At 45.9% G+C, this 17,815-nt stretch overlaps 1 protein-coding gene across 1 annotated transcript; it reads left to right on the forward strand.

Moving 5' to 3' along the window:
- The first annotated feature begins 3,873 nt into the window (after positions 1-3,873).
- Bola3 (bolA family member 3) lies at positions 3,874-17,815 on the forward strand. The gene is made up of 4 exons (XM_004668274.2): positions 3,874-3,989; positions 6,025-6,148; positions 8,254-8,342; positions 17,553-17,815. Exons 1-4 carry the CDS (start codon positions 3,936-3,938, stop codon positions 17,616-17,618), a joined length of 333 nt encoding a protein of 110 aa, XP_004668331.1. The 5' UTR covers positions 3,874-3,935; the 3' UTR covers positions 17,619-17,815.

Below are 17,815 nucleotides of genomic sequence, written 5' to 3' on the forward strand. Positions count from 1 at the left end.
AGGCCAGCCTGGGACTACAGAATGAGTTCCAGGTCAGCCTGGGCTAGAGTGAGACCCTACCTTGAAAAACAAAAGCAAACAAAAAAGCTGGTTATGATGGCATACACCAGTAGGAGATTGCTGAAGAGATGGAGAAAGGAGGATCAGGAACTTGGGGCCAGCCTGAGCTACACATTAAAAACAAAAAATGAAAACATTTTTTTCGGGAAGCCTGAGATTGGTGTTTCCCCACAAATTCAAACTTGAAGAGCTCAATTGCTAAACTGTCACATTGTGTTCAGTAATCATACATTTTTGGTTTTGAACAAAACCCTGCCATGCTGGAATGTTGAAATAGATAACAGTATGGTTTGGATATAAAGTGTCTCTTGCTGGCTCATGTTTGGATACTTGGTTTCTAGCTGGTAGTACTGTTGTGGAACCTTTATGAGTTGGAGGGTTGCTACTGGTAGGCAGGCCTTGAGGTTTATAGCTCAGCCCCACTTTCTGTCCTGTTTCTACTTCCTGATCTGCTCCTGCTCCAAGGCCTTCCCTGCCATGATAGACTGTATTCCCTTAAACAGCGAGCCAAAGTCTTTCTTAGGTTGCTTCTTGTCAGGAATTTGGTTACAGCAATGAGAAACATCTTTGTGGAGCTTATAAGACAGGTGGAAACAAACACACAAAGTGATCATTTTAAAGAGCTCAGTGGTTAAGAGTGTGTATTGCACAAACATGAAGACCTGAGTTTGATCCTAGCATCTACCTAAAAAGCGAGATTTAACTTCATATGCTTAAACCCCAGTACTGGATTGGTAGGGGCGAAGGGAGGGTGGAGCAGAAGAATTGCTGGGCCTCACTGGTAAGCCAGTCTCACTGAAAATTGTTAGCTCTAGTTTCAGTCAGACTGTCCTGTGGGATGAAGCTGAAGAGTGCTAGGAGGATGCCTGATGTTCTCCGGCCTCTGCACATGAGCATACACCACACACACAAAAGGCTGTGAGTGCAGTAAAAGTTGTTTAGGTGTTAATTTCTCTCTGAGGTGATTAGAGGTAAACCTGAAAAAAGACAAGGCTGAACTGGCTTAAAAGATAATTAGGGCTAGGAAGATGGCTCAGCAGTTACAGATACTTTTTGTAAAGCCTGATAGCCAAGATTCAATTCCCAAGCCACACATATAAGCCAAACAAAAAGTGGTGCAAGCATCTAGTGTTCAAAGGCAAGAGGTCCTGGCTGCCCTCTCCTTCCCCATACACAATTTTTCTTTTCTTTTTTTTCGAGGTAGGGTCTCACTCTGGCCCAGGCTGACCTGGAATTCACTATGTAGTCTCAGGGTGGCCTCAAACTCACAGCGATCCTCCTACCTCTGCCTCCCGAGTGCTGGGATTAAAGGTGTGCGCCACCACGCCTGGCTACACAAGTAAATTTTTTAAAAAGACAAGATAATACATAACTGTTGCAGTCAGGTTCGCATTGCTGGTAGAAATTACCCAACCAAGAGCAGCTTGTGGCGAAAAAGAGGTTTATTTTGGCTTATAGGCTCGAGGGGAAGCTCCATGATGGCAGGGAAAACAATGGCATGAGCAGAGGTGGACATCACCCCCTGGCTAACATAAGGTGGACAACAGGAACAGGAGACATGGAGACATTGGGTATAATACCCATAAGCCTGCCCTCAACAATACACTGCCTCCACAAGGCATTAATTCTCAAATTTCCATTAGCTGGGAACCTAGCATCCAGAACACCTAAGTTTATGGGGGATACCTGAATCAAACCACAATAACCAATTCATGGCAGAGCTTGTGCCAGAAAATTCTAGTACAGTATTCCAGCAGAGTAGATTTTAGCTGGGAAGGTAGGTGGGAGTTAAGTCATATGAAAGAACTTGAGTTATTGCCTGTAGGTGGTGGGCAGGCAGTCTGAAGGTGTCTGGGTAGTAAATGCTTTCCTTTCAGCTGGCTTGAAAGCCTTGTGGAAACTGAAGGGGAAGGGAGCAGAGTCCAAGTTCAAAGACACAGAATTATGACTGTTATGAGAAAGAGGATTGGAGAACAAACAAAAGCACCATGGTCAATAAAGGAAAGGAGTCTATAAATACAAATCTGGGTCACATAGTTACAAGTGACAGACTGTGAGCTGGGTTTAGTAACACTTATTTCCAGGGGCGCTGGCTTCCAGCAACACAAGCAGAGTCAAATATTTGTCTCTTCTTTTTTCTCTCCTTTACCCTTTCATCTGTTTCATTTCCACCACAGCTCTGCTCACTTGGTTACAGAGATGGCTGCCAGCAGCCAAGGACTTTCCGCAACCCTGGCAGTATAGGTGAAAATAATCACTTTTTTTTTATGTTTTCTATTTGTTTTTTTATTTTTGTAAAGCATGTGCCACCATGCCCAGCTAGCCTCCTTTTTTTTTCTGAATTATTTTTATTATGAGAGAGGGAGAATGGGCATGCCAGGGCCTCTATCCACTGCAAATGAACTCCAGATGCATGCTCCATCATGTGCATCTGGCTTACATGGGATCTAGAGAATCGAACCTGGGTCCGTAGGCTTCACAGGCAAGTGCCTTAACTGTTAAGCCATCTCTGCAGCCCTGATCACTTCTTTAGTTCCAGCCAAATCCATGTGCCAGCACTTCCTTGGTCCGGTTCAGATTATGCCTTAAGCCAATTTCCATCTAGCTAGCCATCATCTGAACCATGTGGTTTGAGTAGCAAGGTGGTTCACTGCAAAATGTTTTTAATTACATTATTGATATAAAGAAAACTTAGAGCCAGATGTGGTGGTGTACACCTTTAATCCCAGCACTTGGGAGGCAGAGGTAGGAGGATTACTGTGAGTATGAGGCCACCCTGAGACTACATAGTGAATTCCAGGTCAGCCTGGGCCAGAGTGAGACCTTACCTCAAAAAAAAAAAAAAATTAAAAATTGACAAACCATCTCTAATTACACTAGTCATACTTTCATGAAAAATCAAGTAGAAAATGTGTCAATTAACAGTAATGAAATGAAGGTTGGGACATAACGGAATGAATGAGCATATTTTTTGGCCCATCACTTAAAAGAGCAAATAGGTAAAATCCATGCAAGAGGGGGAAAGCTGTAAGTCCTGCAGAATACATCAAGACTGTCTGCTGCAAACAAATACAGAGAAAAGGTTTGGTTGAATTTTGCCCTTAATTTACGGTATACCAAAACAAATGAGGACAGACAGGTTTGCAGAGGGTTACCCATGCAGCTTCTATGAGCCCAGGACTCCACGATGTGTGGAGGTCTGTGGCTCTGGCTCTGCCCTAGGCTCCTCAAACCCCGTCAAATCTCACCTAAGCCTCCTCCACCCTGTTGAGATTTGGGAATTGTCTCCTGCCTTCCCTCCATGTCCAGTCACTATTCCATTTCACCGCAGACACTCCACACTCCCCTCTGCCACTCGTTTAGTTCCAGCCTCTTAATGATCTTGACATAGCAGTAGCCTGGGACAATCTGTTGTCTTTTACCACTGTACGGTCATATCCCATTCCACAAAGAAGCCTGAGCGATCTTTCTAAAACGCAAACCCAAGAATGACTCCTGAAACCTTCCCCGAGCTTTGCTAGTGGAGAAGTCCAAACTCAGTAGAGAAGCCAGGCTGGGAGGCGTGGGAACGAAGTTCCGCCTGGCGCTGGGAAAAGCTCGTGCAGCCGTCCCTGGAGCCCCGGGGTCTGGCTGTGGAGGAAGGTGATTCGGGGACGGGCTAGAGCACCCTGCGATGGAAGCTGGTCCCGGAGGCGGCGCTGTCCGGGATAGGCTGGGCGCCAGGGCTGTAGGTGACCCGGGGCGGGGCGGGGCGGTGCGCGGCCTCCGGGCGGCAGGGGGCGGCCTCGCCCGGAACCGCCCCTTTTCGGTCCGCGGCCCTGCGTCTTTCCTACGGCGGTGAGGCGACTTCGGGCGGCGGTCCGCCTCGGCCGGGCATGGCGACATGGTGCCCGGTGGCGGCAGCGCCTCTGCTCCGCGGGAGCCGTGGGGTGAGCAGCGGGGTCTGTGGCGCAGGAGGGCGTGGGCGGAGCCGGGCAGCCCCTTCCTCCATTCATTCCTCCCGCGGCTTCCGGGGCAGGCGGGGACGGGGACAGGCTCTTAGCCATCACAGTACAGCGGACACCAGGAAAAGACACGCTGGCTTACGACGACGCTGACGCAGAAAACACAGGCGTCATAGCCCCGAGTGTAGGCGTAGGTTCAGGGCACTGCGGATGGGTCTAGGCCCAGCAGCGTCCTCTGTACCTTTGACCTTGACTTTTCAAAGCCTGCAGCCTGGAGTAGAGGCCCTGCAGGAGGCCTTGCCCATGAGCTCTCCTTAACCCTCCTACCCCATTTTTGTTTTTGGAGTGGGCCTCTGTAAGCCGGTGCTGACCCGAAACTCGCCCCAATCCTGCTCCCGCAGCCTCCTGAAGCTTGGGCTTACCACAAGCCTGTACCACAGCTGGCACTTCTTTTCTGATTCATTGGGTGCTTCACCTCATCCTTGTCTTTTTCTTGTACTTTCCTGCTGGTCTTGAACCTGCCTGCCTTTGCCTGTTGATGACCCTAGAACTTCCAGTGTGGGCAGTCATCTGGGGATTTTGTCAGCCTGTTAACAGTGGTATGCTAAGATGATTGACTTCTGGGGATTCCACAGTGCTAGCCAACTGTACCGGTTAGTGAGTGCACCTTCTGCCTGCCATCTGGTAACCTTCTGCCTTTGCCCCTTAAAGTTCTGTCCCAGAAGCATTCCCGTCCACCAAACCTGCACTGTCACCTAGGCTCACTGCACCTCATTTGTTTCTTTGTATAGCACGCAGACCTCCTTCTAGTTTCAGGTATTTCCACTGACCAGGCAGACAGACTCCTTTGCCCTTGTCCAATGGGTGTGCCCCTCATCTGCTCCTTCATTGTTTCAGAGAGCCTGTCCTGAAATCAACTGTAGGATGCTGCAGTTAGCAGGACAGACTCCATCTTGCCTTGAAGACTAGTTGGTGAGAGTCCTGAAGAGCTCTGATCTGAGTGTTCAGCAATGACCTGAGGCCAAGCAAGACTTAGGAGTGACACGATGGCCCTTTCAGCACTGCACTTAAGAACAGCCCTGACATTCTCCCACTTAGTCCACCCCAGCAGGAACCAGTACCTCTCCCCTTCCTATTTCCTGTTACTTGGTATTTCTCCCAACTAGCCACCCAACTTGCTCTTTCCTGCAGCTTTGATACTGAGATCCCCGGTCACATTGCTTTTCTATCATGTCCAAAAATCTCTAGCTGGGTATGTAAGGTCTGTTGTACCCTGGCTTCTGTCTTTCTGTTAGTATGTTCTCAGTGCAGCCACCTGGATGCACAAATGGTTTTCTGCTGCTTCCATCCTAAGGACTGAGATATGTTCTTTTTTGTTGTTGTTTTTCAAGGTAGGGTCTTGCTGTAGCACAGGCTGTGTGTAGTCTCGGGGCAGCCTCGAATCCATGGAGATCCTCCTACCTCTGCCTGAGATTAAAGGTGTGTACCACCATGCCCAGTGAGACCTCTTTTCCAAACACTGGGTAGCTGTCTGGGAAAGTGGTATTTTTATTGGTGGCAAATACTCTTAAATTTTTTCCTTCAAGGCATTTACTAGAAGTCCAGGGAGTGTTAGTGTGAAGTGAAGCTGGGCAGATCTGAGGCAGTCTTTCTGGTCTCTTCCTTGCATCTTATTAACAGATCCAACCTTGGGTGCTGACTTGGTGCCTCAGTTTCTTCACCTATGAAACTGTTGTCAAAGTAGATTTCTTACAGCATTATCATAACGAGTTAAACATCTGTTGAATTAGGTCTGGGGCCTTGTTGTGTCTAGAGATAAGGTATTTCTAATTATCCATTCCTGGGGGGGGGGAGTCTGTTCTGTTCTGGGACACTGAATGCCACTTGACACCACTTAGTCCTGAGTTTGCTGGTAAGGGCCAGGGGCCTGTCTCACAGGGAAATGAATTGCAGACCACATGGTGGCCAGCTAGAAGCAGTACATCTTAGGATGCCACAGACTTCCTCTCTGTTGTCACAGTACCCTCTTCTGCTCTGTGCACATCGGATGTTTACCTCCCAGACTGAAGGGGAGCTCAGAGTGACCCAGGTTCTCAAGGAGAAGTTTCCTAGAGCAACAGCTATCAAAGTTACAGACATTTCAGGTAAGGCTTCCTCTCCTTCCAGAGGAGTTTTGAACTGGGGCAGGACTGGGGATAAAGGGCTAGAATGAGGAACTTGCCACAGTGTCTTCTCAGTGTGTGCTGCTTTGAGACAAAACCCAGCTAGGAGAACTCCATTTTACCAGACTGGCCCTGCTCATAGCAAGGTCCCTCTCAGTCACCCAGAGCTCAGGACCAGAGTTTCTCATTTGTGAGATGGGCCTTGTTCTAATCTTTCCCACATTTATTGGACACCTTAGAATGTCACAAGACAAAAACAGGCTGGTTTTCTCAATTACCCTACATTACCAAGAGGAGACAAACAGGGAGACTAGCCACACTAGCACAGAATCAATAAAATCAGGACAGACGTTGTTAACCCAGCTGCCAGCCCTGCCAGGGCTTGCCTTCCTCAGGCAGCTACCACCTCTCAAGTTCAGGCCAGCAGGGTGTCAGGAGCCAGCTGGCAAGGCAGCTTCTGCACCCACAGCAGGGGGAAGATCCCTCCCTTATCTAGACACACCCTAGGTGCCAGGCAGGTGCAGGCAGCTAGATAGACAGCAGCCCTCATCTCAACACCCAGAGGTCCGGGCCACTCTGCATTGCCTCAAGAGCTCACTGACTTCGCTGAGAGTATACTTACAAGGGCTGGGAGAACTTTCAGAAGTATATTTTATTGTAAATAAAGTATCCCCAGGCAATACTGAAACTTGATGTCACCAGGTCTATTCCTGCCCCAGGCCCAGGACAGAACTAGAAACTCCTTAGCCAGGCTTTGACCAGTCCTGGACAGGATGTGGAAAATCAGTGATGTTATGGTGATAGATATGTGGTTCCTGGATGGCCTTGGAGGATCATAAACACTCTAATCTTCCACCTTTCTCACTTTGGCCCAGGCTGACCTGGAATTCACTATGTAGTTTCAGGGTGGCCTCAAACTCATGGCAATCCTCCCCTCTCTGCCTCCTGAGTGCTGGGATTAAAGGCATGTGCCACCATGCCTGGCTTGAACTTTTTTTTTTTAATTTATTTATTTATTTATTTGAGAGCAACAGACACAGAGAGAAAGACAGATAGAGGGAGAGAGAGAATGGGCGCGCCAGGGCTTCCAGCCTCTGCAAATGAACTCCAGACGCGTGCGCCCCCTTGTGCATCTGGCTAACGTGGGACCTGAGGAACCGAGCCTCGAACCGGGGTCCTTAGGCTTCACAGGCAAGCGCTTAACCTCTAAGCCATCTCTCCAGCCCTGGCTTGAACTTTTTTTGGTAAAATTTTTTTAAAAAAATATTTATTTAAGAGAGAGAAAGACAGAGGATGAGGTAGATAGAATGGGCGCACCAGGGCTTCTAGCGACTGCAGAGGAACTTCAGACGCATATGCCACTTTGTGCATCTGGTGTACATGGGTACTGGGGAATCAAACCTGGGTCCTTAGGCTTCACAAGCAAGTGCCTTAATGGCCAAGCAATCTCTCCAGCCCCTGTAAATATTTTTATTTATTTGTCAGGAGAGAGAGAATGGGTATACCAGAGCCTCTTGGTACTACAGACAAACTAGATGCATGAACCACTTTGTGTATCTGGTTTTACACGGGTACTGGGTCAAACTCAGGATGTCATGCTTTGCCTTAATCACTGAGCCATCTTTCTAGCCCTGACTTGGAACTTTTGATTCTTCTGCCTTCACCACCCAAGTCCTGGATTACAGTCCTGTGTTAACACACCCAGTACGTGGTGGAGATTTTGTATGCTATGGATTGCACCCAGGGCCTGTGCATGCTAAGCCAACACTCTGCCTATTGAGCTATGTAATCAGCCTTACTCGGAGAAAGCACTGTATCTTCCCTATGTTTCCTATTCCTTTGTGCCTCATCCCTCCTGCTCACATGTGAAGTCCTGGGAAGGAAGAACACATTTGGGTTTCTCTGCCTGACTGGAGGAGTGATGGCCAGGGATGGAGCCATGATTCTTTTCTGTGTGTCTCAGCGGCTTTTCTTTCTGCTGAGTAAGCATGTGCAACCCCTCCTTTAGATTGGCCACTGCTCTAAGAACACGCAAGGCTGGGCGCCAGGCTTTGAGAATGAAACACCTGTGACCGTGTTTGTTGTAGGAGGCTGTGGGGCCATGTATGAAATTAAAATCGAATCAGAAGAATTTAAGGAGAAGAAGACTGTCCAGCAGCACCAGATGGTCAATCAGGTCAGTGGTGCCCTGGTGCATGCTGGGTGGGCACAACAGCTGTCACAGAAGCATTTAAACAGGATTCGAAACCTGAGAAACACAAAATCTGGGATTCATGGATTGAGATTGTAGGCAAATGTGAATTTCATCCAAAATTGAAAATAAGCCACCTTGTCCTTCCTTGAATGATGCTACTAATTTTACTGTTTCTATGGGGGTTTTGTTTGTTCATTGCTTTTTTGAGGCAGGTTCTCATGTAGCCCAGGCTAGCCTCAAACCTACTAGCCAAGGATGACATTGAACTTCATATCCTCCTGTTTCTACTTCCAGAGTGCTGGTATTACAGGCTTGTGCCACCACATCTGGTTTTATTAGATGCTTGGTATTGAACCCAGGGCTTCATGTATCCTAGTTGAGTACTTTACCAATTAATCTACCTTCCCATTTCTGGTTTTATTTATTTACTGGGGTGGGGGGACGTTGGAGAGATGGCATAGTGGTTAAGGTGCTTATCTGCAAAACCAAAGGATCTGGGTTTGATTCCCCGGGACCCATGTCAGCCAGATGCACAAGGTAGCACATTTGTCTAGAGTTCCTTTGCAGCAGCTGGAGGACTTGGCATGCCCATTTTTTCTATCTCTGTTTCTTTCTCTCTGGAATAACAAATAAATAAAAATAAAATATTTAAAAATTTTTTGAGACAAGTCTCACTGTAGCTCAGGCTGACCTAGAACTCACTCTAGCCCAGGCTTGCATTGAACTCATGGTGATACTCCTACTTCAGCCTCTTGAATGCTGGTATTAAAGATGTGAACTACTATGCCCAGCCTAGGTTTTTTTTTTTTTTTTTTCACTGAGCCATCTCTTCAGCCCAATTTATTTTTTTCTCAATTTTTATTAATATTTTCCATGATTATAAAAAATATCCCCTGGTAATACCCTCCCCCCCCCCACTTTCCCCTTTGAAATTCCATTCTCCATCATGTCCCCTCCCCTTCTCAATCATTGTACTTACATATATACAATACCATAGGTTTGGTGTTTTTGAGACAGGACTTCAGTCTAAAGCCCATTCTAGCCTCAAATATATAACCCTCTGTCTGGCTCTGTCCTCCTGAGAGCTGTGATCACAGATGTGCCACCATGTCCAGCTCAGTGTTTATTGCTGCCACCTATTGAATAGTGTTTGAAAGTGTGGGCAGTGTTCACAGATACTTTTGTAGATGTGGAGATTTTTTTTTTTAGCTTCTTTTTGGGATGGCTTACAGATGACTACAAAGGACTCTAGCTATCCCAGACCTAGTGACAGAAACTGAAATATCATGTTTAATTAGATGAAGGCCTATTTATACATACTCAATGCTTAGTTTAATTGGAACTTATACTAGCGTTGATATTGGGTCTGTGTCAGGAGTAGGTGACAGTGAGGTAGGGGCCTCATTCACTCATAATCCCTGGCCATCTGGGGGTCTGGGCTTGGAGTGAAACTTCCTTTTTTGTTTTACCTGGTCATCCTTGGCACCATAGGATCAGATTCTTAGTCCAAAAGACCCTGGAAAGGACACCTGACCTGTTTGTTACTTGATTCCTCTCCCCGACTTCTTTATCAGACAGCATCTGCTGATTTCCCAGTTTCCCTTCCAGCAAGGCTCAGAGAAATAGAGTCTTATTCCTCTGGAACCTGCTGACATGTGACATAGGGCTCGCTCTCTCCCAGGAAGGCATCCTGCCCATCAGGGAGATGGAGCTGGTATGGACAGAAAGTGGCATGTTAGCTCTTGAGATGTGCAACAATAGATATGAGCTTCCCTTTCCTGCATGGAGGGATTTCCTGAGGCAGTGCCCTGCCCTTGCACATGGGTAGAAATTAAGTGGTAAATGGCCTTCTAAAAGGTCACCCTGCCCATGTCTTCCTATGCTCAAAGCCCTTTGGTGGGTCTACTAGTTCTCCAGAATCTAGCCTGTCCTTTCTGGCTTGGGATTTATCATCCTTAGTGTGACCTACTCATTCTTCCTCCATATGTCTGACTGGCTGAAGGCCATGGTCCTGCTCACATGGTTCTCCTGGGCTTGGTGCCCTGTTCTCCTGCTAAGTCCACCCTGGGCTGTCCAGCTCCAGAGCTGCCTCTTCCATGGGCTTTGCTTAGCCTACCCCATTGCAAGGGCATTAGGGACACCCCTCCTGAGGATGCATAGCAGGGCCAAGTGCTCACAGTTTTATAATGTAACACCATCATTGCCAGCCTTGTTTTTTCTGGTTTTTTTTTTTTTTTTTTTTTTTTGTGGGCTGTTGCTTCTCTTACTTCATTACATCATGACTTTTCCTCTGTGTCCCCAGTACTCACTATAGCGCAGTGTGCATGGTCATTGTCAAACATGTCTATACAAACTGAATCTTTTTGCGTATGGCACTGTGTGTGTGTGTGTGTGTGTGTGTGTGTGTGTGTGTGTGTGTAGTGTGTGGGTATGCGCATGCCTCAGTGTATGTGTACAGGTCAGAGGACAACCTTAGACTGTCAGTCCTTGCCTTCTACCTTGTTCTTGACAGGATCTTGTTTTGCTGCTGGGAAGGCCAGGCTAGCTGCTCCACAAGCTTCAGGGGTCTCCTAACTGTCCCAGTAGTATAGCTACACTGGGATTACAGGCATGTGTGCTACTTGTGTCTGTCCAGCTGAATGTGGGTTTTGGGGCTCTGAACTGTGGTTTTCAGGAGTATGCAACAAGTGCTTTTGACCACTGAACCATATCCCAAGCCCTTGCTTTTTTTTTTTTTTTTTTTGAGGTAGGGTTTCACTCTAGTCCAGGCTGACCTGGAACTCACTATATAGTCTCAGGCTGGCCTCAAACTCAAGGTGATCCTCCTACCTCTGCCTCCCCAGTGCTAGAACTAAAGGTGAGTGCCATGGGCTGGAAAGATGGTTAGCGGTTAAGCACTTGCCTGTGAAGCCTAAGGACCCGGGTTTGAGGCTCCATTCCCCAGGACCCACGTTAGCCAGACGCACAAGGGGTTGCATGTGTCTGGAGTTCATTTGCAGTGGCTGGAGGCCCTGGCGTGCCCATTCTTCCTGTCTCTCTCTATCTGCCTCTTTTTCCCTCTGTCTGTTGCTCTCAAATAAATAAATAAAAATAAAAATAAATTAAAGGCAAGTGCCATTACACTGGCCTCAAAGGACTTTTTAGAAAAAAAAATTATTTATTTATTTAATTTTTTTATTCTTTAGTTTTTCGAGGTAGGGTCTCACTCTGGTCCAGGCTGACCTAGAGTTAACTCTGTAGTCTCAGGGTGGCCTTGAACTCATGGCGATCCTCCTACCTTTGCCTCCCGGGTGCTGGGATTAAAGGCGTGCACCAACACACCCAGCAATTTATTTTTATTATTATTTTTCTTTTTGGTTTTTCGAAGTAGGGTCTCACTCTAGTCTAGGCTGACCTGGAACTCACTATGTAGTGTGTCAGGGTGGCCTCGAACACACGGCGATCCTCCTTCCTCTGCCTCTCAAGTGCTGAGCTTAAAGGTGAGTGATTTTTAAAAATTTATTTATTTAATTGAGAGAGAGAGAGAGAAAAAAAATGGGCACACTAGGCCCTCTTGTTACTGCAAATGAACTCCAGATGCATGTGCTACTTTGTGCATCTGGCTTATGTGGGTACAGGGGAATCAAACCTGGTTCCTTAGGTTTTGCAGGCAAGTACCTTAACTGCTAAGTCATCTCTCCAGCCCCTCAAAGGCCCTTTATAATTAACATGTAACATGTCATTGTGACATGCGTTGAGGAGCAATTAGGCAACTGCACAGAAAGAAGAGTGTTGGGGAAGAGAAGTGTGCAGACTGAGATGGAAAAGCCCAGAAGACTTCCGGGCTCAGGACCTATCACTTGAAGGGGTGATTGGGCGCTCACCTACATCCTTTCAGGGGAAGGCCAGCTGTGACCCAGACACAAACACAGAAATGCCAGTAGGGGGCAACACAAGCCTGAAGTACGCAGACAGCAAGTGGGGCTAAGGGGAGCCTGGTGCTCTTTGTTTAGGGACATTTCTTTATTTTATTTACTTACTTGCAAGCAGAGAGAGCACACATACAACTGTGAGCGAACACATGGGTGCCCCAAGGCCTCTCGCTCCCTCCAGTCCAGATGCATATGCCACTTTGTGCATCTTGCTTTATGTGAGTACTCGGGAGAGCCATTGAGCAGTCTATCCAATCCATATATTCTATTTTGATTTTTGATTTTTGATTTTTTTTTGTTTTTGTTTTTTTGAGGTAGGGTCTCACAATAGCGCAGGCTGACCTGAAATTCACCATGTAGTCTCAGGGTGGCCTTGAACTCACAATGATCCTCCTACCTCTGCCTCCTAAGTGCTGGGATTAAAGGCGTGCGCCACCATGCCTGGCTTATTTTTGTTTTTTTTTGTTTTTTCAATGTAGGGTCTTACTCTAGTTCAGGCTGACCTGGAATTCACTATGTACTCTCAGGGTGGCCTTGAACTCACTACAATCCTCCTACCTCTGCCTCCCAAGTACTGGGATTAAAGGCGTGCACCACCACGCCCAGTATTTATTTTTGTTTTTTGTTTTTTTTTTTAATGAAATAAGGGGGTAAGACCAAATTGTTTCTAATGATCCTTCTGAATCCATAACTGTCACCACATGTATTAGGATGCTTTTTGTTGTGATAAAGACCAAGTCAAAACTAGCCTAAGCAGGGATAGGGCGGTAGTTCAATCAGTAAAGCGTAAGGACATGAGTTTAATTCTCAGAATGCATGTAAAAATGCTGAGCTTGGTAGCCCATGCTTGTAATTCCATTACTGGAGAGGAGGAGACAGGGAGACCCTCGGGGCTTGCTGGCAGTCCAGCTTAATTGGCAAGCTCCAGACCAATGTGTGACCTTGTCTCAAAAAAGGTAGATGATGTCTGAGGAATAGCACCAGAAGTTGTTCTATGACCTTGACATTCATGCACATATATGTGCTCACATACACAGCAACTAGCCTGAGCAAATGAAGGGAATTAATTGGACCATGAAATGAATTCACTTTGTTTCTGGTATATCTCAAAGCAGTCATATTCTTGTTCTTTCATATTCATGTACTCATTGTCATTCATTCTCTTCTCTCTCTTCCCTCATCATCTTTTCTTTTTTCTTTTGAGATAGGGTCTCTAGTTATGGCTGACCTTGAATGCACTGTGTCATCTCAGGGTGGCCTCAAACTCACAGTGATCCTCCTACCTCTGTCTCCTGAGTGCTGGGATTAAAGCGTGTGCCACCACGCCTGGCTTCTCGGCCACCTCTTCTTTTAATTTCTCTCAGCATGTTGGCCTTGTCTTCTAGTAAAGATGGGCTTGCTGTCCTTGGTGGGGACATGCTGTCTACCTACCTTCAGTTGACATTTCAGCCTAGTGACCCAAGAAACAAAGCTTCACCCTGAAAAATCCAAGGGAGATTCCTTCAGGCTCAGTTTTGTTTAGGGGCCATCCTTGAGTACATTATAAAGGCACAACCTGCACATCAGGAAGTTGGTCCCACCAGAAAGATGCAATTAAAGGAGCAAATGAACTACTTCCCAATAGAAGTGAGATCACTGAGAAGACTGGAACTGATTGTCCGCCCCATGGTGATCAGCTTGGCTTAGTGTAAAGGACTTAGCCTCATCCTTTGCACTGACTATAAACCTCAGAGGTCCAACCGCTCCATTTCTGTGTGTGTCATCTCTCAGAACCATGGAGCTAAATATCCCTTTGTGGTCGCTTGCTCAGTTTTAGGCCTCAAATCTCTATTCCTTTGACTATTTTCTGGTCATAAGTAAAATTGGGGAAATTGTAGTAATTGGTGTGTACTTTCTAGTTGCTGGGACAAAATACCCAACCAAAAGCAGTTTAGAAAAAACTTATGGTTTCAGAGAGTAGAGTCCACTGTGGTGCAGAAAGCATGGAAACCTGGGTCCCATCATCATATGAGCACAGAAAAAGCAGGGAGAGCCCAGCAAGTGGGGCTGGGCTGTATAATGCAGCCCTCCCCTAGTGACACACTTCCTTCCACAAGACTCCACAACCTGAGTCTGTAGGGAACATTTTATACTCAAACCACCACAATGTAGTTTTAAAGAATAGGTGCTTAGCTAGGCATTGTATCTTGTATCTGTAATCCCAGCATTTGGGAGGCTGAACCAAGATTAAAGCCAGCTTAGGCTACACAGTGAGTTTCTAGCCACCCTGGACTAGAGTACGAGACCCCCAACTCACAAAACAACAGCAAAAAGAGTAACTGCTCATTGCTCAGAAGAGCAAAGCATAGGAAAAAAACCTTAAAATTCATTAGGAGACATGCTAATGCAGAGAATGAGGATGCCCTTGATGGTTGATATGGAAAGATCTCAAAGTTAGATGGTTAGGGGACAAGGAAGGTATAGAATAATGTGTTGGAAATGTTGACCACTTGTGTTTTTAAGTTTTTAAAAATTTTTATTTATTTATTTATTTGAGAGAGAGAGGAAGAGGCAGAGAGAAAGACAGAATGGGTGCACCAGGGCCTCCAGCCACCGCAAACGAACTCCAGATGCATGCACCCCCTTGTGCATCTGGCTTACGTGGTCCTGGGGAATCAAACTAGGGTCCTTAGGCTTCACAGGCAAATGCTTTAACCGCTAAGCCATTTCCTCAGCCCCCCATTTGTGTTCTTAAATTTTTTTGTTTTTATTTTTATTTATTTATTTGAGAGTGACAGACAGAGGGAGAAAGAGGCAAATGGAGGGAGAGAGAGAAAGAATGGGCGCGCCAGGTCCTCCAGCCACTGAAAACAAACTCCAGACGCATTGCACCCTCTTGTGCATCTGGTTACGTGGGTTATGGGAAATCAAGCTTTGAACCGGGGTCCTTAGGCGTCACAGGCAAGCGCTTAACCACTAAACCATCTCTCCAGCTCCCATTTGTGTTTTTAAAAGGAGCTGGGTATGTTGGCACATGCCTTTAATCCCAGCACTCAGTAGGCAGAGAGGTAGGAGAATCGTCCTGAGTTTGAAGCCACCCTGAGATTAAATACTGTATGCCAAATCAGCCTGGACTAAAGTGAGACCCCTTCTCGAAAAATCAAAAAAAAAAAAAAAAAGTAGTAGGGATAAAAGCCAGGTGTTATGGCACATGCATTTCATCCCCACACTTGGGAGGTAGAGGTAGAAAGATTGCCATGAGTTTGAGGTCACCCTGAGACTACAGAGTGAATTGCAGGCCAGCCTGAGCTAAAGGGAGATCTTACCTCAAAACAGAACAAAAGTAGTGGGGGCTGGAATGATGGCTAGATTCCCCAGTACCCACATAATCCAAAGCACAAAGTAGCACATGTGTCTGCATTTCATTTACAGTGGCTAGAGGCCCTGGGCAAGCCCATTTGCTATCTGTCTTTCTCTCTATATTTTATTTTTCTCTCTCTCTCAAATAAATAAATAAAATATATTTTCTAAAAAGGTAGCACAGTAGTTTGGTGGTTTTGAATGTAATGTCCCCCATAGCTTCAGGGATCTTTGGGGGGGTAGGTGAGTATTTTTTTTTTTTTTAAGGTAGGGTATCATTCTAGCCCAGGCTGACCTGGAATTCACTATGTAGTCTCAGTGTGGCCTCGAACTCACAATGATCCTTTTCCCCCTTGAGTGCTGGGGTTAAAGGCATGTACCACCATGCCCGGTGATCCTGGGGTATTCTTTAAAATTTTATTTATTTATTTGAGAGAACAAGAGAGCGAAAGAGGCAGACACACATGCGTGGATGGAGAGAGAGAGAGAATGGGCACGCCAGGGCCTCCGGCCACTGCAAACAAACTCTAGACACATGCCCCACCTTGTGCATCTAGCTTACATGGGTCCTGGGGAATTGAACCGGGGTCCTTTGGCTTTGCAGGCAAACGCCCTCACCACTAAGCCATCTCTTCAGTCCAATCATTGGGTGTTTTTGATTAAGCTTCCTACTTATGTTTCTCACTGGCTAACACCTGTTGGAAGAGGTGTGTCACTGGCACAGATCTTGAGTCCAGCCCTGTAGTGTGTTCTGAGCCAGCATAAGCTCTGGCAGTTTTGTTTGTTCTCTGCTGTGGATGTATGATGAAGTGAGCCAGCTTCCTCTCCCATGATGAAACTTCCCCTGGAATCTTTAGCCTTTCCACCTATAAGCTGCTTCCCAGCAATGAGAAGGTAATTGCAACAGGTAGAATATCTATTCATATTAGCTTGAATATGCATTTTTAAAAATTTAATCCTTGCAAAGATATATAAGAAACTAACAGTAACAGTTCTGTATGTGGGGGGTGATGTAGTGGTATTGGGAGCTGGAGGACAGGTGTAGGTGGGAGACTTCATCTTATATATGTAATTTATTTATTTATTTTTGCAAGTTAAGGTCTTACTCTAGCTCAGGCTGACCTGAAATTCACTGTGTAGTCTCAGAGTGGCCTCAAACTCATGGTGATCCTACTACATTTGCCTCCCAACTGCTGGGATTAAAGGTATGCACCACCTCGCCCAGCTTTTTTTATTTTTATTTATTTTTATTTTACTTATTTATTAGAGAGAGAGGCAGGTAGAGAGAATGGATGCTCCAGGGCTTTGAGCCACTGAACAAACTCCAGACGCATACGCCACCTTGTACATCTGGCTTTATGTGGGTACTGGGGAATCAAACCCAGGTTCTAAGACTTTCCAGCCAAGCACCTTAACTGCTGAGCCATCTCTTCAACCCTAACCTTACAATTTTTAAGTTATGTTAAGTATTTATTTTGGTTTTCTTTGTTTAAATGAATATTTGAGCCAGGCCAGTGGCACACGTCTTTAATCTCAGCACTCAAAAGGCAAAGGTATTGGATTGCCAAGAGCTTGAGGCCACCCTGAGACTACATAGTCAATTCCAGGCCAGCCTGAGCTAGAGTGAGACCCTACCTTGAAAAGCCAAATAAATAAAATAATAAAATAAAAATAAATGCATATTTGATTCAGGGTCTCCCTATATTACTAGGTTCAACTTGAGCTCCTGAGCTCAAGCTGTCTACACTTCCAGGTAGCTGGAATGGTAGGTATGTCCCATCATACCCATTTTAGGTATTATCAATTAAAAAAAATCATAAACTCTAAAAGACAAACTTATTTAAACAAAATATATACAAAGTCTCCTTCAGATACAGAGCTATATTAAATACTCTGTGAGCAATGTAAAATACACAAGAAGTGACGGTGTTCTCTTACTCAGGCACTAAAAGAAGAAATCAAGGGGATGCATGGCCTGCGGATATTTACCTCCGTCCCCAAATGCTGACCACATCTTGGCTGTGTAGATGCTGCTGCCTGTGCCTTGGGTTAATTTCATGGACAGCATTCTTGCAGAAGAGTTCTTGCCAAAAAATTTATCTATTTTTGTTCATAGACATTTCTATATTATAATTATAAAACATATGCTACCTATCTATATGTTAATAAAGGCCAGAAGACACCTGATGCTTACAAAAATCATGA

The sequence above is a fragment of the Jaculus jaculus genome, chromosome 6, assembly GCF_020740685.1.
Source record: "Jaculus jaculus isolate mJacJac1 chromosome 6, mJacJac1.mat.Y.cur, whole genome shotgun sequence".
In the NCBI taxonomy this organism is placed as follows: domain Eukaryota; kingdom Metazoa; phylum Chordata; class Mammalia; order Rodentia; family Dipodidae; genus Jaculus; species Jaculus jaculus.